This window comes from Hipposideros armiger, unplaced genomic scaffold (assembly GCF_001890085.2).
Source record: "Hipposideros armiger isolate ML-2016 unplaced genomic scaffold, ASM189008v1 scaffold_319, whole genome shotgun sequence".
In the NCBI taxonomy this organism is placed as follows: Eukaryota; Metazoa; Chordata; class Mammalia; order Chiroptera; family Hipposideridae; genus Hipposideros; species Hipposideros armiger.
This window is the reverse complement of record NW_017731669.1, coordinates 266,858-291,610: the sequence shown is the minus strand read 5'-3', so window position 1 is coordinate 291,610 and position 24,753 is coordinate 266,858. Positions and strand designations below refer to the sequence as shown.

At 55.8% G+C, this 24,753-nt stretch overlaps 1 protein-coding gene across 16 annotated transcripts in view; it reads right to left on the bottom strand.

Annotated features, from left to right (window-relative positions):
- LDB3 (LIM domain binding 3) overlaps window positions 1–23,750 on the bottom strand; it is a 72,628-nt gene extending 48,878 nt beyond the window's left edge. For 5 of the 16 annotated variants that reach the window (XM_019660482.1, XM_019660489.1, XM_019660484.1 and 2 more), the window contains exons 1-7: window positions 23,606–23,750; window positions 23,390–23,505; window positions 13,954–14,105; window positions 13,361–13,436; window positions 11,509–11,867; window positions 1,552–1,721; window positions 1,007–1,043 (exon numbers count right to left, since the gene is read on the bottom strand). In XM_019660482.1, coding sequence (XP_019516027.1) covers window positions 1,007–1,043; window positions 1,552–1,721; window positions 11,509–11,867; window positions 13,361–13,436; window positions 13,954–14,105; window positions 23,390–23,482 — 887 coding nt within the window. In that variant the 5' untranslated portion in view covers window positions 23,483–23,505; window positions 23,606–23,750. Of the gene's footprint in view, window positions 1–1,006; window positions 1,044–1,551; window positions 1,722–4,431; window positions 4,447–6,473; window positions 6,678–7,761; window positions 7,785–11,508; window positions 11,868–13,360; window positions 13,437–13,953; window positions 14,106–23,389; window positions 23,506–23,605 lie in introns of all 16 variants that reach the window. The other 11 variants (XM_019660486.1, XM_019660487.1, XM_019660495.1 and 8 more) reach the window with 6 other exon arrangements.
- Window positions 23,751–24,753: the final 1,003 nt, after the last annotated feature.

Sequence of the window (24,753 nt, the reverse complement as noted above, 5' to 3'; positions counted from 1 at the left end):
AGGCTGGGAAGCTCCAGCCAAAGAGTGGGGGCAATTTGGATCGGCAAAAATACAGGTTCAAAAAGAAAATCCACATCAACTCCAGCTGACCCCAAAGTTCCACTCTCTGCACAGTTCTGTGGCCACGACACGCAGGTTAGCAAGTACAGAAAGCTTGGCCCAGGGTGGAAGAGTGCCTCTGAGCCCCAGCCTCACACAGAGGCCACCACAGGATGCACTGACTCAAGGCAGAATCTCCTGGGAAGAACATGCAAATGACACATTTGCCTCTGGAAGTATCAGCACAATCACACTGGGCTCCATGCCTTACCATGGAGGGCCCTAGTGGGTTCCAATGGGTTCCAGGGCAGCATGACCCCTTCAATGCCCAGGTCCATGAGCACCCAACAGGCCACAGGTGGTAAGTTAGTGGCTGTGGCCTCAGGCCTGCCAGGGTTGAGGAGACCATACCTTGTCCTTGAGACACCTAGCCCTACACAAACCCCTCATGCCCAGGGCTTGTCCTTCCTTGCAGAAGCCATTGTGCTTTGAGCAATTTGTGGAACTAATACCTCACTGTCTGGACAGGTGAGTCCAGAGGTTAGGCGCCTGTGTCCAGTACAGCCCTCCTTGTGCCTGCTTCCCGGTGCCTAGCATCCAGACTCACAGGGTGGGCAGGGAAGGCAGCTGGCCCGGTGCCCTCACAGGGAGAGATGCCCTCATTCTCAACAGCCCAGCAAAGGCCAAAGCAGCCCTGCCCCCTGCCCAGGGACAGAGCCAGGAGAGCCCAGAGTCCTGACTCCTGCAGCCTGGGCCCAGGGGATAGAAACTCAGCTCCAGGCACCCACCTCACTGACCCGGGACAAATGCCCCAAGTCAGCATCTGCTGGAGCCCTTTAGGGGCCAGGAATTTCCAAATACCTGAACTTGAGAGGTTCTTTCCATAAGTCATGTGACCTGGGGGGTTGCCCGGAGAGGGATGGGGTTAGGAGGGGCAAGGCCACAGAGCCTGAGTCCAGGCACTTACCTTGACCTTCGCAAAGCTTCTTCGTCAGGGTCTTGCACTGTGGGTAGAAAGTTGCTGGTCAGGAGGAATCACAGGAAATATAAGGAAGAAAAGCCACTAGGAGCTCTGTGGGCACTGAGTCCCCACCAATGACTGAACAGTTAGTGCTTCCTAATCTAGGAAGGGAAAGGATGCGTGCTGAGCAGAGGGCAGGGGGAGAAAGGGGACAAGAGACGAAATGGTGCAGTTGGGTGGGAGTGATCAGAGGTGTGGCCTGTGAGGTCCTCTTATCCCAGCTCTGGACGGTAATTTCACCTGGAAGCACCATGTTTAGCCTGCTGCCTGCTGTTGATTGTGGGAGCTGAGCAGAAGGCTGATGTCATTTGCTTGCCCCACCGGCCCAGAAGGGGCTCAGCAGGCCACTGTTTACCTATGAAGGCAAACTCATCTTCCAGGGCAGGGGGCTTGGCTCTCCAGCTCCTGTAGGACTGTGGGGTAGGGCCCAGTACCCTCATGGCCCCTCAGCAGCTCCCCTTCCTGCCCCGCCCCCCACAGCCCTCCCTTACTGAATTCTGTCCCTGTCATCTGGGCCAGGATGCGGAAGGAGCGAGACTGCAGATTGGAGGAACGGCGGGCCCACTCGTCAGCCTCATCTTCCGGCTTGCTCTGGTTCTTAATCACAGCCTGATACACGGGAGAGGCGCTGTCTACAGCAAGATCTTTAACAGGAAGGCTCCTACAATGCAAACAGAGGCTGTGGGCGAGGGCTAGGCTGGAACCCAACTCCAGCCCCCTTACATCCCCCACATTGCATCCTCTGGCATCCCTTTGCCCGTGGTGGCCCCTACTTGTCTGAACCCACCATGCCCTTTACCCACTGCCATCTGAGAGCCTGGGGCGAGGGCTTGGCTGTGTCCTCAGTGCTCAGGGTGGTCACAGTGAGATGGTGATTCCTTTCATGAAGGATCAGGAGACTCAGATCCCTCCTGCCAACACCCCTCCTCATGCTAGCTCTATACATGAAGACACCCCCATCCCAGGGGCTGGATCTTCTTTAAGGAGGGAGGAGGCAGATGTCTTCTTGAAGTTAATCTCCACATCCCTGAGCAGGCCCTGAGCTTGGGGTTTTGTGAGAACAGGCCATTCAGGGACCCGGAGGCTTCCTCAGGGCCGTTTCCTTGTCCTCACACCTTTGGATCCCAACAGGAAGCAGCCAATGCTGTGACTGCCCTAGAAAAGGACTGGGGGCTCTCGCTCATCTACAAACAGGCACGGTGGGGAGGTGGTGTGAGAAACTGGCAACAAGGCCATGTGGCCGGGGATCACCTGTAGACAGGGGGTTCTGGCCTGGGGGAGCTGGGAGTGGAGCTGCAGGAGAGTCACTAGTCCTCTCCCGCAACCTACTGAGGGGTTCCTGGTGACCTTCCCTTAGACTTCCAGGGTCTGGCATATAGGAGGTGCTCAAAACGTAAGTGAATGAATGAATCCTAGATCAGAGCCAGAGGACTTCCAGAGCCCTCTGGGTCCAGTGCCTCCCAGCCCAGAACAGTCTGCAGAGAGGATACATCAAGAGCTTTATGGGTGCCCACTCACTCTGGCCAGTGAGGGCTGGAGGATGCAGGCCACCCAGCCCACGCTGTCAAGTCAGGATGGACTCAGGTGGAGCTTACAGTGATAACAGCCTGCCTTCCCAGCCTATGGGCCAGTGGCCCAGCCTTCTCCTCTTACAGATGCTGAAACTGAGGTCCAGAGAGGCCAGCCAACTAGCTCCAGGTTATGGCATACCCCATTGAGTAAAAACCCAGGTTTCCCAGGTCCCAGCCCAGTGTCCTTTCCATCAGACCCTCTGCAGTGACAGGGCTCAGAAAGGCCACTTCTGCCCACTAGAGCCTCGTACACCCCAGATGCTCTATGCCTGGAGACTTGGCCTAGCCCAGACACTTGTCCTGTCTAGCATCCCCTGCCTGCCTCTGTGGCTGCTTCTACCTGCCCCGCACTGAGGGCTGGCCGGCTGGGAGAGGGACCTCCCCAGTGCACATATCTTCTACACTCTCTGCAAGGAGCTGGATGGAAGCATTGGCCTGGTCTCCCAGGATTAGTCTCTCAGGATTGGTGCCCTGTGTCTGGCTCAGGGTGGGCTATGACAGCAGAGGTAAAGAAAGGTGACAAAGAGTGGCCAAGGCTCAGTGGAGCTGCCCCTCCTTCCCTGAAACCTGTGCCCTAGTCTGAGAGCTACAGGTACTGGAAGCTTGTGGTTGGGATCCAATGGAGAACACCAGCAGATCCTTCTGGGGTCCAGGCAGGGAGGAGCCTGGGGCTGCCCAGGAGCAGAGGAATGGGTGGGATCTAGCTGGGGAGGCCATTTCCAGCTCAGGGAGGCATCCCAAGGGTTCCCAGGGCAGAGGCTGCACCTACAGTTTTTGGGTGGGATGGGAAATAGGAAGAAACAACCAGGACTCCCTGGTCTGATGGGAGGAAATGTGGACTGTGCTGTGGGCAAGGAAAGGTGTAGACGCAAGCGCAGGCCCTGCCCGTGAGCCTACATCGGGCTTTATGGAAGCTTTGTGGTCCAGAAAGCAGATGGAAGGTGTTTGCTGCCATTTTTCTGGAACGTGCCCTTGAAGTGCTCCCCTGTCTTTCCAAAGCTCCCCAGGCTCCAGAAAGCTGCCAGGAGTGAGTCCCTCAGGCTTCACATTGTTGGCTCATTTCCCACTACACTGTGCAAAGATGGGAACTGGTGCTGCCACAACAGAGTCTGGGAGTCTAATGAAAGAACTGCTGCACCTCTTTAGGCTCCGGGGCTCAGGAAGGATATATACAGAGAGAGGGTAAAACAGGTCCCACAGTCCTGGGACCCTGGGTCTGAGGCCATTCTCTGAAGCCACTCCCAGCATGGTTTTTTTGCCACCAAAAACATGCCACAGTCACCACAACATCAAGGTCCCCTCGGGACTCCACTGTACTGCCCCCAAATCTGACTCATCCTTCTCTGCCCGTGGGTGGTCTTGCCAAGCATTGGGTCATTCGGATCCATCTTTGATGAGGATTCTGGATAGTGGCCTCTAACAAGCCCCCTTATCACCATCTCTCCTAAATAATGGCCCAGTGTAGACGCTGACACTCAGGTATACACTGTCACAGTGCAGACAGGAAAGGCTGGGGGAAATGCCCGCAAAGCATGGCAAGGAGAAGACGGAGACACCCCCAGCCTTGTGGGGGAGGCAGCATGAATGTTGTTACTCTCATCTGTGTCCATAGTGACATTATTTGGGGGAAACTCCAAAAAGGCAAGCCTGCGTAGGCTGCAGGGCATGTCACTTGGCTGTGAGGTGGGTATGAGGAAGAACACAGACAGAGGCACTGTCCTCAGATACATCCCACCAAACCCACACACCATCCCGCAACCGGACAGACAACGGGACAGACAGTGTGGGGGGTCTACTTACGCCAGTGGCGATGCCCTGCCAAGCAGAGGAAAGCCCAGCAGGGGGTGCATGTCCATCAAGGGGTGGCAGAGGGGCGGCACATACACAAGGGATCAGGGTTAGGATCAGAAATGAGTTATGGGAGTGGGGTGGGTAAAGGAGGAAGAGAGAGAAAAAGAAAACTGTCAGTGAGGAAAGAATCATGGACATTAACAGCAGAAACGGAGCACCTGATGGCAGACAGGGGCAGCTCTTATTCACAGGCACCACGGCAGCACCAGCCCAGCAGGGCCGAGTTAGAAGGAAGGGGAAAGCCTGTTGTTTCCCAGGCACACAAGGGAAGGGAAAGGGAGGGGAGGGAGATGGGCAAGATCCTTTGAGAAGACTGGATTAGATCAATGGTACATCATGTTAAAAAAAATCAAGGGTGCCCTAGTGGTAAAACCAAGTGACAGCAATCTTTGCCCAAGGTGCAGAGCACAGAAAGTGAGTGAAGAGCAGTTCTTCCATTGTCTTCCACTGAACTTCCCCTTGGTGACCGTTACCACTTTTAGGGGCACACCAAGGACACACTTGCCACATTCTGTGGCAAACAAATGTTAACAGGAAATCCCTGGTAGCTCTTTGGCTTAGTCAGGCAGCCTGTTTTTCTGGGTACACATGAGATAACAGTTGTGTTTTTAAACTTGTGTGGTCACATTTTCTGCTTTGAACTATGGAATTAAAGAAATCAACTCTGTCTAGAGTTCTGCAAAGAGCTGCAGCCCGGAGCCTGGCCAGTTTGAGACCCATAGCTCCAGGGCAAGCAACGTCCGTTCCCTGGTGGCCCAAAGGAAGTACTACCTGCCTGAGAGGGCCAGGCTCTCCAGGACCAGGAGAGCCAGGAAGTCCACACAACCTTCCATCCTTTGGCCTCTGGAACCTCCCCCTTATAACCTGCATGCACATTCTGACCACATGGGCTGGGTTCTAGAAAAGCCAAACACTGCAAGAGCTTTCTGGGAGTTTTTAACCCCTCTGATCCTCTTACAACATCTGTTTTTCTTAGCTTCAGACACCATCATTTTAAGATTGAGTTGCCTTGAGTTGCTGGAGATAATGACTCAGGGATAGGATATTGCCCAAAGAGATAATCAGTCAGTTCTGAAAGTGAACACTAATGGTATTCCCAAGTAGGAAACAGTAAGAGACCATGTGTGTATGACAGAGAAAGAGAGAGAGAGCGAGATTAAGGAAGAGACAATAGAAAGACAGAGATGGAGAATACAGAGTGAGAGAGACAGAGGCACACACAGAACTACAAAGAGAGAGGCAGAGAAAGGGAAAAACTAAGACAAAAAGACAAAAAGAAGAGGTCCCCATTAATGTTTGCACTATTAGCAATGTCATCCACAAATGATTTTCAGCCAACTCTTAGCCTATTTAGCCCTCAAGTTTCTCAATCATCGATAACAGGCAAATTCCAAGGATGTCCTCCGTCCTACTGCCCTGAGGCCAGGCTTCCTCAGGGCAAACAGGAAGAGGCAGGTGCCCAGTGCTGGGTGCTCCCCAGGCTCTGAAGTGCAGCGACTGCCAACAGCACCCCGAATGGTTGGGCGGGAGCTCCTTCCCAAACAACAAACCCAGTCACCTATTTGAATTGCTCTCATCTTTGGAAGAACACAGCAACTTCCCCCTAAAGAAAGGCTTAATTATGAGAAGACTGGGATATCCAGAATGCCACCTTGGTCAACAGGATTCCAGAAGTCTCTTTTTAGACCAGCCCCTCACGGAGCCCGGGAGAAAACGCAGACTGTGACAAGCACTTAAAGGAATCACCATATTCTGCATGTCTCCACCCTTCTACAGCTGACTATGAGATTGATTCTGAAGCGAGAACACCATGTTCTGGAAGGCCTGGGCAGAGGCTGGCTCCCCTCCAAGGACTGTGCCCCAGGAGGCCCAAGGCAAAAGAGGAATGCTGGTTCCGATGCCTAAAGTCTCTGATGGCTCCAAGAGACTTGATGCCCTCACCTCCGCAGGGGATGAGGCCAGGCCCGTGGTGGAGGAGGGGAGGCGCTTACCCACTGAAGTCACTGCCCTGAGCCTGCGCCTGCCCAGCGATGGCATCCATGATGGCGTCCTGGGAGTACATGCTGATGGGCGTGTTGTATTGCGCGTGGATGATGGTGGCCTTGCCGCCCAGTCCCTTCACCTCGATGGGCTTGTGGGTCGACAGGGCTGAGTCTTTCAGGGCGTTCGGGTTGAAGCGTTCCTGGTAGTCGGCGCTGGGGGAAGTGAGCAGGGGCGCAGGGGAGGGAGGTGGAGGGAGAAAAGGGCAACAGGTGGTGTTACATGGGAGGTCCAGGGGAGGGCTGGTGGTGGAGGGTGTCGAGAGAGAGCTCCCAAAGTCTGATCCCAGGTAGTCTGCCCAAGTCCCCGCAACTGTGGTTGGGCTGTGTCTGGTCATGAAAACCCTCGGCACCCTCTCCAAAGCCCTTTATAGAAGGTTTTTCTTGCCCATCTGGGCTTTCCCAGATCCCCGGACGCCCCGGCTCAGCCTGAGCTACCGCCCAGGGTCAGCAGGGGGCGCCAGGCATTGAAAATTCTCTCACCACATCAGCAGGGAAACAGAGATAAAAAGGGTTGGGGAGTGGGGTTGGGGGTAGAGGACAGGAGCTGGGCTACACGTGACAGGCAGCGGCAGCCCAAGCGGAGTCCAGGATGCCCAAAAGGCGAAAAGCAGCCCCACTGGGCACCCACAGAGATTCTGAACTTGGTTTCTCTACCAAGGGGCTCATCCTGCTGGCCACCCCTGGTGGCTGGGCGTTCTGTTCCTCCAGCCGCTTCCGCGCATGTGCTTCTTCCTTGGAGCAGGGCTCCGGCTGTTTCAGCACCTTCGTGTCAAACTTGTTTTGTGGTCCACCAATCTCTACCCATTGGGGATTCCACTCCAACAGGCAGGTGTGCTCCCGGACAAAGACAAGGTCTGGCGCTGCCCCTCTGAGGGGTCCCACCAGAACAGAGATGAGATGTCTTCAGGTTCACACAGAACCCTGCTGTCAGAGTGACACTCCACCCACTACCCATCAGAGCCAGCCTGCTGATCTTAAGCAGCCACAGCAGGAAATTGGAAATCAAAAGGCGGTGGGTATCAGATGGAGCCCTGGCACCCCTCCCCAATGCCTCCACTCCATACTCGCAGCTTCACACCCATGCAGGCTCATTCAGGGACACAAATGTGCCCCCTCTCACGCATGCACGCACACGTACACATGCTGACACAGGCACACGCTGTCCAGACTGACTGACACACAACTGCATGCTGGGCTATGCACACAAGCGCACACACATGCTTTCCTTCATACTAACTTGGCTGGAGAGTTGGCTACCACCTGGGGAGGAGAGAAAGAGCAAAGAAGACAGGGCTATCAGAGTGAGACTCCTGCCAGGGGATTTGAGCACTGGAATCATCCTCAGACTGGCCATTGAGGAGGCAGAGCCAGCCTGGACTGGCCCTGGGTGAAGAGAATGCAGAGTGAGGAGGGGAAGAACTCAGAGCTGGGTCACAGCCTCTCGGTTTGGATCAGAGATGCCTACAGCAGCATTTTGCCCTCAGTAGGTCCTCAGTACCCAAAGCTTTTCCAGGAAGAAGGGTTTGTTTGTCCATCTTTATGGGCACTCATGTGCACAAATCCCCAAAATACAGCAATCTGGCTGTAAACCCTAGGAGAGGAAGCTAGTGACAGGATCAGCTGCAGCTACCCAGGTTCCAGATACCTTCCGGTCAGACAGTAGGTCTGGACTTACCCTTGCTTAATGGGGGCAGCTCTGGGAGTTCTGCTCCCGAGGAGGAGTTGCAGTGGTTTTGGAGTGTATGTGTGATGAGGTTACCCACAGCCCCCAGCACCTGCTGTTCCTCTTAGAGGAGGGGCAGGCAGCTGTGGCCACTCCTCCTGGGGCACAGGGGTAGGGGTCTGTGCAGCCCCCAGTGACTGATCCTAAAGGTCCTGTGGACAGGCAATGAAGAAGTGTTGGTCCAAAGCTCATTGCTGGAAAGCCCACAGACAGAGCGGCCCATTTGGACACTACTAGAAGGATCCCCCCTCACTCTTATCTGAGAGTGAGCCTTCTGCAACATCACCTCCTAATGCAGGCATCTCTTTAAATTCAAATTCCTTGCAGCAGCAGATCCTGGCAGCAGTGATGGCCCTGTCAGAAACCTGAGGTGGGGGGAGTGCTGGAGGCAGCATCCTTGCCCCCAGACTCTGCCACCTTCTCAGACCTGACTACTGTGGGCTCTGACTAGGAGCCTGAGCCCCAGCAGGCCAGGACCCTGGGGAGCCAGACTAAAGCCAGGGCACCCCCCCTCGCCCCCCCGAGGCTCAGGCAGCCTCACAGTAGCCCTTCTCAGCCCCAGGCCCCTGTCTCAGAGCTGATAAAATTTCCCCTGTCCTCCCAGGCTCAAAATAGCTGCATATGGAGCTATATTAGGAAAGGGCCAGCACAGATCTTCCATTCCTTTTCCATTTTTGGCCTGTGCTGACAGCTGCAGGGTCAGCTCTTGCCCTGGCCAGCCGTGCCCCCTGCAGAGGGTAGTGCTAGCCTCTGGGGTTGCCTCTGCCCTGTCCTGCTTGGGCAGCCAGCTCCTTCTTTGGCATTGATTCCTGCCCGCTGCTTAGCTTCCGCCTGAGGCTCTGGATCCTGAATGCCTGCAGCAGGCATGGCTCAGAGAGGAGGCAGCACCCAGGTCTTGGGGAGGATGACCCAAAGATGTAAGACCTGCCCAGTGGCCTGAGAGACGCTGCCCTTTAGTGCCAGCACCAGAGAGGACAAGGAGGGGACTGCAGGGACACTCAAGCCCACTGTCCTTGCACCCCATTTGTTCCTCTCTGCACCTCCCAAGAGGATAGAAGCTGCTAAGGAATCATGCTTCAAACTGCTCAAAGAGAGAGTAGGGGAAGGAACTTCTTTTTGGAGCCAGACAGGATAGAGTTCAAATCCTGACCTTGCGACTCTGGGCAAGTTACCCACCTGTCTCAGCCTCCATCTCCTCATTCATTAAATTGGGATGCCGGTGCCCACTGCACAGACAGGTTGTGCAGACTAAATAGAACACTGAGAGTAGAGCCCTTGGCATGGGTTAAGTGTGCAGTGGATGCACTTCAGGCAGTTAGACACTCAGCTCAGCAGAGGCTGTCCAGGCTGGCCCACGTCAGAGGTTCTTCCCTTCCTGGGCATTGCCCGGACAGCAGCACTAGCCTTCATTTGGAGGAAGCACTCCTTCCCCTAGCCCATATTCCCTTGGAAGAAAATGTTGGAACCTAATGCTCTGAGTGTCAAGTAATAATGTAACACTTGTCAGGTTCTGAGAAGCCCCTGTGCCAATGGGAGGGCACCTTGGTAGTCACAGGAAGCAGGGATGGGGCTAGCCCCTGACTTCCCCAAGCAGGTAGGTGAGTCCCTGTCTCCATGCAGGGAGGAGTTACGCTGACCTGGGTGCCAGTTCTATCTGCCACTTATTAGCTGTGTGACTTTGGGCAAATTGCTCACTTTCTGGGCTTCTGTTTCCCAGCTGTAAAATGGGGGGGAATGATGCCCACCTCTGAAGTTGCTGAGAGAGTTATGTTAGTTAAAGCACATGGGCTGTTAGCAGGTGTTTAGCCCAGACTGAGGGCTCAGTAAGGGGATACACTACCCTCACTGCAAGTGGGCCTCATGGAGGTACCAGTCCACCAGAGGCTGACCTCCCTGCCAGGGGCCAGTTCCAGGGAGACCAGAAAGAGCTACGAGCCCTCCCAAGGCAGAGAAGGAGGCCATTTCTCCTCTGCCATTCCCTGAGTTTTCTGGCAGAAGCTCCTTGCTAGAAAAAGCTGGGGATATATGGCTTTGCCACCTTGGTCCAGGGAAGCCAGGGTCCAGGTGCTCAGACCATAGAGTGCCTGAGGCTCGCTTCACTCAGGATCTGAGAAAGAGCTGAGGGCCCGGGGGCCGGGGAGGGGGGGCGGTAAGGGGCACAGAGGTGGAGATCCTCAGGGGAGCGGTGAGCTGGTGGAGCACAGGTACCTTCTGTGGCAAGGGCAAAGGAAGGGCATGGGCTTGGGTCAGACTGACCTGGGCTGTGTGACTCCAGGCAATGATGACAGGTAGCACGTACTGAGTGTGCTAGAACAGGGCTCAGTGCTACGCACATGCTGTCCCCTTCAGTCCTCCCAGTAATCCCAAGATATGAACAGTCTCGTGTCCATGTACTCCTAACCACTGGCCAATAGTGCCTTGACTCAGCCTGCTCTGCTTCCAGCACACAACCATTAGAAATAATTATACCAATTGCATGGGATCATGGGAGAAGTTAAAAGAGATAACAAGCATGAAGGGCTTAGAAGCTAATACATGCTCTGCCTGGGGGCTCCTTCCTCTCAGCCCGCCATGAAGCCTACTGGCTCTAGGTTCTTTTAACCTTATAATCCTACCAGCTAGATCTCAGGGGCAGGGGGTGGGCTACTGTTCTGCTCAGCCCCTTTCTCCTTGGGGTCTTGCTTCCTTGCTGCCCTACCCTAGCCAGGGTCAGTCCTGCAAGCTCATTCCCTTCATACTGTGGCCAAGTCTCTTTGCACCCAGCTTAGATGCTCCCTCTCCAGGCAGCCTTCCCAGACCACTCCCAGCCTTAGAGAACTTGCCTTCCCACCTCTCATATTCTTCCTTGCTCCTGCCTCAGGGGTCCCAGTGGGGTGGGAACCAGCCAATCCCCTTGCCCCAGAGCTTCTGGAGGCAGCAGGTTTTGTCCTATCCAGGGGAGAGGAGTGGCTTGGTGTGATAGTTTTGGGATTCAGAGTCTCTTGCATTCAAGACAGCTGGATCTCGACTTAACCTTCACTGAGCCTCAGTTTCACTCTCTGCAAAACCTAACACATCACCTGAGGGTGGCCTCATAAAGCAATGATGCAGCTGGCTCATGGCAAATGTCAGTAGCATCACTGCTTTCACGGCTCTCATGGGGTTGGGGTTGGCAGGTTGAGGCCAGCTCCTCACTCTGACCACCTGCCCAGGACTTTACTGAGCACCGAGAACCCAGGTGGCCCTAGACCACCAGTGGAGAACTGTGCGCCCGTTACCTACCCTCCTGGGAGTCCAGCACCTGAGGCCTTCCCTCGGAGGCTCATCTGATACACCTGAGCCATCTCCCTCAGGGTCTCTGCCGAGTACAGGCCAATGGGGTTGTTATACTGCCTTGGCTGGCTCGAGCCCAGTGGCACTTTCGGGCTGAGTGAGTCCAGAGTCCCCTCTGGGCTGGTCTTGGCCCCTGGGCTGCCCCGTGGAGGGCCAGGGTCAGAGGTCTCCATGTGTGAGGAGGAGACGGAAGTCTGGGAGAAGGAGGAGCTAAAGGTCTGCCTGAGCTCCGGGGTGCCCGGGCTGGCCCTTGCCTCGGAGTTGGGGCTGGGTGCCACCAGGCTGCCGTTCGTGTCCAGAGCAGGGTCCTGGCACAGGGTAGCCGCCATGCAGGGGAGAGAGAAGAGAGCAGTTAGAGGCCACACGCATCCCAGTGCTTCTGCATGGACCTGAAACAGAGGTGTTAGTGCCAGCGCCCCACAGCCTGCAGCCTGCTGCACTGAGCTCAGGAGAGACCAGACAGGGTACCTGGAAGAGAAGGGTTCTATCAGGAAGAGCAGGGGAGGCACATGACTGCTGGCCCCAATGCTGGCATCCACCTGGACAAACTGCAAAGCCCCACACAGAAAGCCCAAGCCAAGCCAGCCTGCCTGCAGGGCTGGAGGAAAGGGCTAGAACAAGGGGGTTGTGGTCCTCAGGGTGTGGGGGGGCCACCTCCGTTCTATGTCTGTTCCCCCTTTCCCTGAGTGGGGGTGCTTGGTGAGCACTGCTCAGCCTCCTGTTCTGCTGACCACATACTGAGATGCCCCCACAAGGCCAGCAAGAGGGGGCCCCCCAGCTGGTAGTAGACAGGCAGTGTGGAGGTACAGGAGGGGAAACTGATGGTACACAGGCAGTATGGAGGTACAGGAGGGGAAACTGATGGTAGACAGGGCAGTGTGGAGGTATAAGAGGGGAAACTGAGGAAGTAGGGGGCTGACATTTGGTTCCCTTGGTTCACCTCTGCAGCTTCTCCCAAGTTGCCTTCTGCCTATTTCTCCAATCTGTCACCCACTCCAACTCCCGTCAGCCTCTTGCTCTCCCCTCTCCCCACTTTGCCCCTTGTCCACTCTGCTTCACTGAAGAGACAGGGGTCAGTATGAGGTCATTCAGGGGAAGGTGGAGAGTGGGCCCCTATAGGAAAGGTGGGGCGGGCCTCCCATGCCTTGGGCCCACAGGGTTGAGTTGCTTATAGGGAGTTGGCAAGGGACCTGGGGCATGGGGGTGAGGTCTGCAGCCGGGGCCCCACCTTCTCTCCTGTGCCTGCCTCTTGGCCACCACCAGCATTTCTGATTGGGCTATAGGGGCGTGCAATTGGGAGGAGGAATGGAAATCAGAGGGAGAGAGCCCAGGTCAGAGAAACCCCAAGGGCCAACAGGCCCCTCCAGACCTGGGAACTCCTCAAGGGTGACCAGCTCAAGCTGGGGCCTCCAGCTTTCATGCCACAGGCCCCCCACCTCCCCAGTGCCTTAGGAGGATGAGGGTCAGAGCTTTCTGTACACTTGTCCCACCTGGCTGGGAGGATACTCCCTCTCCTGAGAACACTGCTGCCTAAGCTGGTACTGCATCTGCCCACCCACAAGGCCCAGGGTGGTGGCACCCAGCCAAGTATCCCATACTCAGTATTTCATGGAGGCTCAAACACCTCTCCCAGAGGCCTGCCCCATCTCCCAGGGTCAGCCATGGCAGGGCAGCGGTGGCGTAGGGCTGGTCCCTCACCCCACCCCAGGTAGGCCAGCCAAGGATCAGGCAGGCAGACCAGGAGCTGCACCCCAGGAACTGTAGCTAGGAGTGGAGCCTTCCACTGACAGTTAGCACTTACCTTCTGGTGGGGGATCACTGGCAGAGGGGACTGGATTGGGGGCGCTGAAGTAGAAATGGGAATGGGACGCTTCGACCTGGAGAAACCAGAAATGAGACCAGGTAAAGACCATCATCTCTGAGGCTAGGAGCTCCTGCCGGGGCAGGGCTGACCAGGGGAAAGCAATAGAGTACTGGGGAGCCAGGTCAGAGGGCCTGAGGCCCACTGTGGGCTGGGTGTCCCCAGGAAGGCACTGGGCCTGACCAGGATGGAGAATTCATAGCCCTTGGGCACTTTGTAGCCACAGGCCTCTGCTAGGTCCTTGGGAGGCTTCCTGGGTAAAGAGGAAGCAGGGAAGACACTGGCTTCCAGGCCACACAGCCCACACACTGGCAACACCGAACCTACTCTCTCAGCCTCATCTGTAAAGTGAGGCACAGACATTGCAGATGTTCGACAACCCTTGGGCCTGGTCTTCTCCTTGATCCAGGGGCTGTCCTTATTGCCCTATGAGGCCTTATAGCACAGGACTGGGCCCACACAACTGCTACTGGACAGCCCCTTTCTCAGGCCCCTGATGCCCACACCTCAGCCTCCCCTCAGCTGCCACCTACTTCTGCAGTGTAAGGCTCAGGTTGTAGCTGGCAGACTTGATCTTGTTCTGGGCCTCCAGGTGGGTCATGGTATCTGTGTTGACACCGTCAATGGCTACCACGAGGTCACCCTGGCTGAGCTGGGACTGGGCCGCCTTGCTGCCCGGCGTGATCTGAGAAGATGGCAGATGAGGAAATGAACATTAGGTTGGAGAGCCTGAGGCTGGGCCAGTCCTCAGGGAAGAGTCACCTGTGATCAACCAGGAGAGACTTTTCATTCACTGTGGCCAGTACCTGCTGCTCACCACGCCTGATTCTTCTTGCTGGCACATAGCCGCCATATTTCCTAGTGCTTTGTATCTGAGTGTGGCTGAAAGACTAGCTCTGGCTAGAGGAATATGGATGGAGGCAGTGCACACCACTTCCAGGTCTGCCCTGAGGAGCCATACTTGCCATCCTGCACTCTCTCTGCTTGTCGGCTGACTGGGTGCAGAGGACCCAGAAAAGGACCCCCAAGCCACTAACGGAAGGGACCCGGATCCTGGAGTCACTGCTTGGAGGAGAATGACTAAGGAGCACTGCATCTGATGTTGCATGAGTGAGAAATAAACTTTCATTGTGCTTTGGGGGCTAGTTTGTTTACTATAACACCTGTACCCCAAAAACTCATGGAGCACTTTTCAGGCTCTAGAAGGGAGGGTATACACAGGAGCTTAGATTCAGTGCCTCCACAGATGTACTGCCAGATCAGCAGGCAGGACAAATGCCCCCTCACAAAACATCCTAATGTGAGTGCCTAGTGCTGCCATGGCAGGGGTGCAGCAGGCTGGGGAGCCATCAACCCTGCCTGGGGGAGCAAAGCTGGGATGAGGGTAGGGCTCAGTGCTCTGAGGTCAGCTTCAACCTTCCAGAAAGGGAGGTGCAGGTATGGGGGTCAGTTCCCAAATCCTGCACTCTAATGACATCACAGAATGCTAGAGTCTGGGGGCTACACCCCCAGTGTGATTACACAGAATGCCAGTCATGCTCCACCCTGGAACACCCCATGTAATTTCAGGAAGGTCACACCCCCAGGGACATTACTTGAGATGCCACAATGGCTCAGATTCCACTCCCAATGACATCATGCACAATGGCCAGACTCTGTAATCCTGGCTCCTAGTAATGGCAGCCTGAATACTATGGAGGCCCCGCATGCATTGATATCACATGAAATGCAAAATTCTGGAAGGCCTTATGATATCACCTAAAATAGCTTGACGGCCTGCCCTTAGTGATATTCCATGGAATGGAATGAAATCCCTCCCCTAAAGGTGTTTTCATGTCAGGGAGACTCTGCTCTACCCACCACGACATCACCATGCAAGCTCCACCCCCTGCTGACATCACATAGAATGACTTTGTTACCTGAACCCCATGACATCATATGGAGGGTCCCTGTGACATCATGTGGACTGCCATGCAGGCCCCATCCCCAGTGACACCATAGGAAAGAATAGCCTCTGGAAGCCGCCCATGCCACGCTGTGACTGGACAGAGCCCCTGGGCTTTCCCTCCCTAACTGCCCACCAGCCAGTCCTTCTGGCTTCTCTAAGGGCAACTCAGTCACCTTCCTGGCTATACCCCAGGGACAAGGCCAGCTCTAATGCTAGTGGAAGTCATTTTCTGGCCAAAGCCTGGGGACCATCCTAGAAGGAGCCCAGACAGAACTTGAGGACAGTCCCATGCCTTGGGTGTCAAGTTTGAGAGGGCCTCTGGCCAGGCCCTGGGCTCCCAGACATAGATAGAAGCCTCCTGCCAGGCTCCTCAAGGGGAACTTGCATCTAAACAAGAGCCTCCAGAGCTTCCCCAGGTGAGCTATACAGGTTGGGTCCAATAACCACGTGTGACAACACAGCAATAACAGCAAGACTGGAATAGCCCTCGCCTTCACCAGACATTTCAGCCCCAGAGGCTGTTACCTGCTTAAACACTGGTCACCTTTGCCTAAAACAGCCTCCCCACACCCTGAATCTGCTTAGACAGTCAAGGACAGGGGAGAAACAAACCCCTAGATTGCCAGGTAGCCACGTTGTCTATTTGCAGAGTCCAGCCTGCTCTCCCAGCTCCCATAGGGGCATCTTAGAACCACTCAGGCCTTCTCAAAATGTGCATAGCCCTTCTCCCCAAATCCAAGACCACAGGAAGCCACTATTGGTGACAAGAGTGTGTTCTTTCCTTCAATTTAAGGGGTTGAACCATGGGTGAAAAGCAACAGTGAGGAAATATAAAAAAATTTGTAGGCTGAGTAGGGGCTCCTGAGGGCAAGTGAGCTGACCAGCCAGGCCTGTCCTTTCTCTGCACCTGGCTTCACATTCAGGCTGTGCTTTCCCCAGTATTTTATTACAGACATCTTTAAACATAGAAAAAGCAGAGAGAGTTCTACAGTAAACACTCAAATACCCACCACCGAGGTTCAACCAGAACATTTCGTTCAACGTGCTGTATCTATCACATGTCTAGCGCTCTCTCCATCCACCAATCCATCTTAGTTTTGAAACATTTCAGAGAAAGTAGCAGATGCTCACATGTTTCCATTAAGGATCGAGTGTGCAATGCCTCTGCCTTACTAGTGGACTGCCTGCGAGTTTCCCCACACCAGGGCTCCCCAAATGCTACTAAACATCTACAGAATAGGGGCCATCACCCTGCAGCAGAGAGCTCCCAGCAGGAGGGGTGGGTGTGGTGGCAGCACAGACTGCCTACAGAGGTGGTAACTGCTAGGCAGGACCAGAGTTGTGTCCAGAAGATCAGGGATGACAGTGTGAGCAAGGACACCAGAATGACATCCAAGAGAGGCTAGGGCCAGATCAGCTCAGGCGAGCCTGGCTGGGTGGGGTGGGGGTGGGCGCTGGTGAATTTGGAATGCTCTCCTTTGGGAGCTGCCTCAGGGACATCTTTCTCCCTCAGGTACAGGCTAGCTCACACCAATCCTTCCCGCTGGGTCTCCCACCTTCCCTTTGCCTGGCCCTGCCTCATATGGACTGGGGTGATACTTGTTCCCAGGGAAGAGCTCAGCTTCCCCCAGTGGAAGCCTCAGAGCTGGCTCCCTCCTGCCCCTGGCACTTTTCTCCCTGCACTTGCGTATGCTCATCAGGGCTCAGCTGGCCTGGCCTTCGGCTGCCCTGAGCAGAACCCAAGAACCCTTGGGCTGGGGGTGGAGAGCGCTGTCATCCCCTTGTAGGGAGGTACTCTTCTAGTTCTGCCCAGGTCTCCTTACAGAAGGAGGTAGGATGGAGGCTGGGATCCCCAGCTCGGCCCAAGGGCCATCAGCTCTCCTTCCCCCACCTCAGGAGCCGCCTGCCCGCAGAGGGGTGGGGCCACCTTCACACTTTCACCCAGAGACCAGGGCAGTGAAGGGTATAGTCCAGGCCTCATGTATCCGTGGATCTCTTATCTGACTCAACTGCTTTTCTCATCCCAGAAAGGACCCAAAGCAACTAAATCCTTGGAGGGTTGTTTTTTTTTGTCTTTAGTCTTTCCCCTTTTAAGGATTTAAAAAACTCTATAAAGTTGTTTCATTCCCAAGCCACTTTTCAGTCTTCTCGGGTCATCAGCTACCTCTCAGCTGGGAAACCAGCCATGGGCAGAGCTCCATGCCTGAGACTCGCTAGAATGGGCTCAAGATGTTTGAGGGCCAAGGTTGCCACTTGGCCCACAGGAGTCCTTTCACCTTGCTGGGCTGTAGTCTTAGGGAATCCCAGAGGGGGCACAGGGGTAACCGCTGCCAGGAAGCAGTGGTGGCCCCAGCCCCCGGCGGGTGCCTGTCGGGGAGGCCGCAAAGGGAAGAGTGGAGACTTTGGTCTGAGTCAGACCTGAGGTTGCTGTGCCAGCCTTCATGCCCTCTGTGTTAAGGGAAGCAGTGATGCCTTTTTCTAAGATCGCTGCGAGCATTACATTATTAGATAGGGTATTATGTAATCAAGATACAGAGCTGAGAAAGTTTCAGGTAAGCTTTCAACCAAGAAGGTGCAGGTGCTGTCCCTGACCCCTTCCCCCTGTAGGTGCCAGCGGGGCCAAGGCTAGGAGCCTCCCTGGCTCCACAGGAAACAAGATCTGGAGCTGGCAGAGAGGGGGGTACAAGGGCTGTCCTGACTGACCAGTCCTGAGACAGCCTGCTGTCCCTAGAGGGGCCTGAGCATTAGCTGGAGGGGAGAGAAGTTCTGTCCAGGTTCCTGGGGAAGCAAGACGCCAGCGGGACTCAGGCACATCCATGCCATCAGCTCCTGTTTCCCCAGCTCCCCAGCAGCCAGGAGGGCAGCTGGGCTCCCTACAGAAGTTTCTGACCATCACCCCCAGTGCTCAGAACCAGTGCTCGGAAGGCCCCTGCTTTCCTTCCCCTCTAGATTTGCCTTTGTAGGTGTGGTGGGGGGCAGGGAGTAAGGGCAGCTAGTGGATGCCGTGAATGGAGTGGCTTCCAGCATCTCCTCCCCACCCTTCCACGCCAACCACCCCAGGGGATTTCTCATGGAGCCCTAAGCGCATTTAACATTGTGTGATTAAATTACCGTCATGCATGCTTCGCTCCCATCCCATCTGGCCTCCCTTGGGTCTTGCTCTATCCCTTACCCTCTCACTGGAACCTCTGTCTCCCCATGGTCTCCCTCTCAACCCCACCCTGGCTGATGAACAAGCCAGAGCCTTGTCTATGCTCAGAAAGCCTCTCATTGCACAGAGGGTTTTTAGGGCAGTGAAAATACTCTGCGTGATACTATAATGGTAAATATGTCATTATACATTTGTCCACACCCATAGCACAACACCACCAGTGAACACTAATGTCAGCTATGAACGCTGAGTGATAATGACGTGTAGATGTAGGTTCATCAATTCTAATAAATGTACCGCCCTGGAGGGGGATGCTGACAACAGGGAAGGCTGTGCATACATAGGGGCAGGGGAAACATGGGAAATCACTGTACCGTCTCCTCAATGTTGCTATGAATCTAAAACTGCTCTAAGAAAATAGTCTTTAAAAAAAAAAAAGTCTCTCCCTCCCTTGCCTTAGCTGCTGTGGCTAGCTCCTGTCCTATTTCTCTCCTTTCCAGGCTTCTCCAAGAAGTGGTCAGCAGGTCCTGCCTCTACTATCTCCCATCCCTCTCACACCCAGCCATTTGACTCTGGCCCCAGTATCCCACACATACCAGGGACGTCCCTGTGCCCACAGCCAGGTTCACTGGTCCCCTCTCCAGCTGACCATACCCTTCCCTGGCCTCCTGAGCCTCCCTTTTCTCCTCCCCTGGTCCAGGTCGACAGTTCTGTCTGTGTCCTGGATGTCACCTGTAGAATGCTCCCACGGGCACATCACTCTCATCGGGCCCCAGAGAACAACAGGACACGGCAAAGTCCGCTTCGTGCCTCTTAAGCTCTTTCCTGGGTAGAGTGGAGCCAGATCCCAAAGAGGCAGGGAAGTTGTATTTGGGAACGAGAGGGTCTGGGGTGGGGGGGCCTTTGCAATGATAGGCCACCCCTGGATGGAGGGGACCATGTAGAGGGGGACAGAGACTCAGGGAACGGGGGAGACGTCTCCCAGGCCACCCAGCAGGGCCCTGTGGACCCTACTCAGGAAACCACCTCACACTTGCTGCTGTCCCACAACACCTTCAGCCCGAGGGGCCTGGGGCTGCCCAGGAAGCTACCCATCGTGTCCTGTGTCTTGTCCCAGGGCCTTGGAGGGTCCACTCCCCAGGATCCAGCCAGCCTCGTAGCCATGCCCTCCAGGGTCCTCACAAGGACCCTGGTCCTTCAGCTCTGAGCACCAGAGAGGGGAAGCATGGGATGCGAGGGCCTGGCCGGGGGCCCGCTAAGAATGCCTTCGCCAGCTGTGGGCCTGTCGGTCATCTTCCCCATTTGTTCCTGTGTTGTGGGAGGAGCAGCCCCAGCAGCCCCACAGGAGCCCTCCAGAGGCTTGCCTGACCTTCAGGGTGGCTATAAACAGCATGACCTGTCAGCACTGACAGGCGCTGCCCCAGAAACAGCTCCAGCAGCCTCAGAATTCCAGGAATCACCAGCACAGTTGCCCCAGAATAGTCTTGGCCTTCCTCCTCCCTGGGGACCCTCTGTCCTCTGCATCTCCATTGTAGTGGGGGGGGGGGCGGAGTCTGACAAATTCGGAAACAGAAAATTGCCAAGGGGCTGTGGGTGGAGCAGAGAGACAGGCCCCACCCAGCTCAGCCCACCATGCCCAGGTCCTCACAAGCAGTCCTGGATGAACAACAGGTGTAAAGCATTTTCACAAGTGCAGGTTAGGAAGCATTCTCTGGAAGGTACTATCCTCATTTTACAGATGGGAAAACTGAGGCTTAGCAGGTGAACTGACTTTTCTAAGGTGACACAGCTGTGAGTAGCAGAGCTGAACAAAAGTCCACACCTCTTCCATAAAGTCCACAGGCACAAGGGGCAAGGCCCCAGACCATGGCCCCAGCCCTGGCCTAGTGATTGGCTGGGGTGGGGGCTGAGCTTTTGGAGTGGCTCCCACCCCTCCCCCACATCCTGGAGAACTGGCTGGGGTTGGAGAGGGTGGGGGTGAGAGGGCAGCTCATGTTGCAGGCCCAGCCGCACCTGTCCAAGATAAATAAAGGCATTTCCCCCTCCACCCTCTGAGTCTCCCTTATGAACCTCCTTTATGTGGGTCCTCAAGCTGAGACCCATTGAAGGGGGGCCTTGAGGGGCTGCTGCTGCCCCAGGGTTGGTGCTGTGGGGCTCATGGCTAAGGTGGAGTGGGGACGGAGCTACCACCCAGCCTGCAGGTGGCTGCCTTCTTACAGAAGGCGCTGCAGTCTGCACTTACACAGGCCCCACTCCATGTTTTCCTACTACTCCCTACCACAGGGGTGAGAGGTCAAGCATGGAAGCTAGGGGTTAGCACAGGAGCCCATGTGCAAATTCAAGTCTCAGTTTGCCTGGCTCCAAAGCCCTGCCTGCCTGAGCACCCCTCAGGATTGCAGTGCATGTGCAAAGGTACCGGCCCCTTCTGAGAATGAGCAGGCCCTGCCTCTGCAAATCCCCTTTCACAACATGCCACCTGTCACCCGAGCACCCGTGGGTTCATACGGGAAGTGGATCATGGCTGGGGTGGGAGTAGGGTCTCTCCAGAGAGCTGTGGCCTTGCATCCCCTTGGAAGAGAAGTTGCTGGAGCAGAAAGGCCTAGAGAGCCCCAGCAGGAAATACCACCTGGCCAGCAACACTGAACTTGGGACACGTCAGCCCAGGGTATCAGCAGCCCACCAGAGGAGTTTATCAAGAGGCTCCAAGCCCTGGGGAGGCCCTAGTGCCCACCTGGTCCAGCTTGCTCATGGCCTTGGTGATTTGGGGCATGCCCCTGTAGAAAGCAGAAAGGCCATCATGCCCATCCCCTGATGCCCTGCCTGAGTGGGTTCTATTTTTAAAAGTCCCCCCTAGTCATTGGCTCTAGTACATCCCAATACACGCCCTTCCTCACAGTGAGGACATTCTTCCTGCTGTCTAGCTTAAGGCCTCTATGCTGCCATTTCAGCCCTGAGCTGGCCAGGCCAGGTGGCACATAGACCCTGGGTGAGGTAATTGGCTATCCTGGGTGCCACTGAGCCAGGAGGCTAATATCCACCGCAGAGATGGGGCAGAGAGCACCAGGAGGAGGCCTGAGGATGGCTGGGTTGGGGGAGAGTTGGGCTCGAGCCTAGGTGTGTGTCACTGGTGGATCTATTAGAGTGAGGGCGCACAGCCCCATCTCATGCAGAGAGGAGACCCGCAACCATGGGAGTGGGAGTTGTGCAGGGTCCAGGGAGGAGGGTGTCCACTGGGGCTCAAGTGCCCATGTGTCACGGTATCATCAGGCAGGGTGTGCAAGTCTCTAGGTGTCCTTTCAGTAGGGGACCCTGTGGTCTCCAGGGGAGTGGGTCTGGGGGTGCAGACTCAGGTTAGAATAAGCCAGCTCTCCAGTAGGAAGATGGAGGGCAAGGCCTTACTCTGGGCTGGAGCCATGCCAGTGCCCTGCCCCAGAGGAATGCAGCCTCTATGGCTATTATGAGCCTCCCATAGCACCCCTGAGTAGAACTTCTCCTAGGGGTCCCCCAAGTGCCCACATAAGGTTCCACAACCAGGACTGCTCATCCCGTGGGGGCATTGGCTCCCTGCACCCTCTGCCAAGCACCTTTCAGGCCTTCCTGGCTTCTCACCTCAGTGCCTCCCTGCCCCTCTCTACCCCCAGGCCCAAGGCAAGTCTCTGCTCCACAGGAGAAGAAACTGTCTTCCTGTCCCCAGGTGGGCAGCAACCCAGACACTCCTGCCCATCCATCACCCTCCATTGACAGCCTGGGGCCTCAGCCTGCCCCCTTGTGCCCACATCAGCACTGCAGGCGGCCACCTCAGCCTTACCCCACCAGGCAGAGCTTGTCTATGCTCTCACACACCTCACAGTCCCCTCTGAGCCTCGGGGCCTTCAACCCCAGCTAGGTCAGACTTGTTGGAGAGTCCCTTTACTTGGCAAATGTTGCCTGAGTACCCACTATGTTCTAGGTTCTGGTGTAGGTGCAGAGGAACCAGCAATGGTTAAAACAAAGTCCTGTCTCACAGATAGCTTCCTTTCGAGCAGATCTAGCTTCTCAGCTCTCTGGGTTTCAGTGTCCCCAGTGGGACAATAGAGTTACTCATACGTCCTCCAATGTTCTGTGACATCCCCATTACGCAGTGCTGTTCCCTGATCATAGACACTGCAGGACATGGCTCATTTTCCCAGGGAAGCATGGGGAATAAGATGTGAGACAGACAGGCAGAGCAGCCGTGGGTGAAGGGACAGGGGCTTGGGCAGGTGAGGGAGGAATCCCAGCCTCACGAGGCCAGCCAGTGCAGACTCAGGAAGGAGGGAGCGAGGCCAGTGCAGACTCAGGAAGGAGGAGGCGAGGGCTGTTATCTTGGGTCTGGGATGAAGTGGGTGCTGGAGCCCCATAACCAGCCCAATCTAGCCCCAAGTCCTGACAACCGAGGTCATCAGTCTGTCCATCTGTTCATTTGCCCTCCTGTCCCCTGCCCTCTCCATGCTAGGAGTGCTCTCTCCCCAGAGTAGTTCCCACTTCAAGGGGATGAGGGCACCCTGAGCCCACCCTGCTGAGGAAGAGCTTAGGAAGGCGTTATTCTGTTCACCTGCCTGCCTGCCATGAAAGCTTGGCACTTCTTTCTCTGCTCAAAACACCCGCCACTTGCCCATGACATTTTACACTCATAACACACTGGCCAGTTCGGGTGGGCACACAGCTGTGGCTGCAATCAGGGGTCTGTGGTTGGCAGCATCCAGTTGTGTCTATTCCCAGCTCCCAAACTGGGGATCAGGTGTGCTCTGCTTTTCAAGAGCCTTGAGGAGGACAGACAGATGGACACACACACCCCACTCTGAACATGCCAACCCCTGAGGGCACTAGGCCGTGGGCAGTACTCACTTACCCGGGAGATAGTGAGTGGCATGTTGAAGTCCTTGCCCCCCTGCAGACGGAAGCCCCAGGGCCCAGGCCCGGTCAGGGTCACGCTGTAAGACATGCTGGTGCTGACAGTGACCACCTCTGTGGACAAGAGAAGGGTGGAGTGAGAGGGCCCTCAGGTGCCCCGCCTCCCCAGCCCATACCTCTGCCCCTGCCCCCGACCCCCGATCCCCAGCCTTGCCTGCTCTGTCCCTTGCTGCACAACTAGGCTGTGTGGAGCTCCTGAGAGGCTCCTAAGAATAGCTGGGAATGAATGCCATCGACACTGATATCTGCCCTCTACTGCGCCCATAAATGGACTGTAACCCTACACTGTGCCCGCCTGCCGAGGCCTCCCAGCGGGTGCACTGTGACTCACATGGCTAATATAGCCCCTGGGGAGGGGGGTGTCCGGCGCCCAGTAACCTCCAAGGGGCAGGATTGGGGACTGGCCAGGTCAGTGATAAGGCCCTCACCTCCCTGCTCTCCTCTTCTTGCTGCCTCTGCTGGGAAGCCTCCATGCACACTCTCTCCACTGCTGCACCCACCCCTTTGCTCAGAAGACCAGAGCTGAGCTCCCTTGGGCAGGGGCTTTTCCGCTTGGCTTATTGCTGCCCTGTGCTTACTGATGAAAGGTTGTACCTGATCCAGTGTGGGGCCCTGATGGTCCCTAAGACTGAGCTGAGCCTCCAGCTGGTCTGGGCAGAGCTTCAGCGCATAAGACTAGTAACTGTCCCAAGGTTGTCCAGCCATAAAAATGATTGTCATAATAGAAGCAGGTCTGAGAACAGCCAACCTCAGCTCCAGGCCCTTCATACTGTTGTCCCCTCAGATCTTGAGAGGCTGCTGCCTTGGCAGGAACCGAGGCTCAGAGAGGTTAAGTGACTTTTCCAAGGTCACACGGAATGGACTCAGGTCACACTGGACCCTGGGCTCATTCCGATGGTACTCGTGCCAGATAATGGGCTCCCAGTGGCCAAAGGTGCCTCCCAATGCCAGGACCTGGTGGGGGGTGTGCCTGCACCCCTCAGCACAGGACCTAGAAGCAGGTCGGGGGCAGGCCCACTTCCTCCAGACCCTCTAGGGGCCCGGCAGTTATTCCTGGCTCTCCTGGCTCTCCTGCCTCATTTGTGCTCTGGAAAACTTGACGGCAGCATGGAAAGCTCCAGCTGCCAGTATGGCACGCCAGGCCCCTGTGCCCTTTGCGCTGGAATGGCAAGGGGCAGGGAGGAGGGGAGGAGATGCCATTAGCTCAGCTGCTGGGACACAGGGCCAGAAGAGGTAGCGAGAGCGTGCATGTTCCGTGTGTTCAGCCTGTAACCTAGAGACAGTGTGTTCTGGGAGGGGACC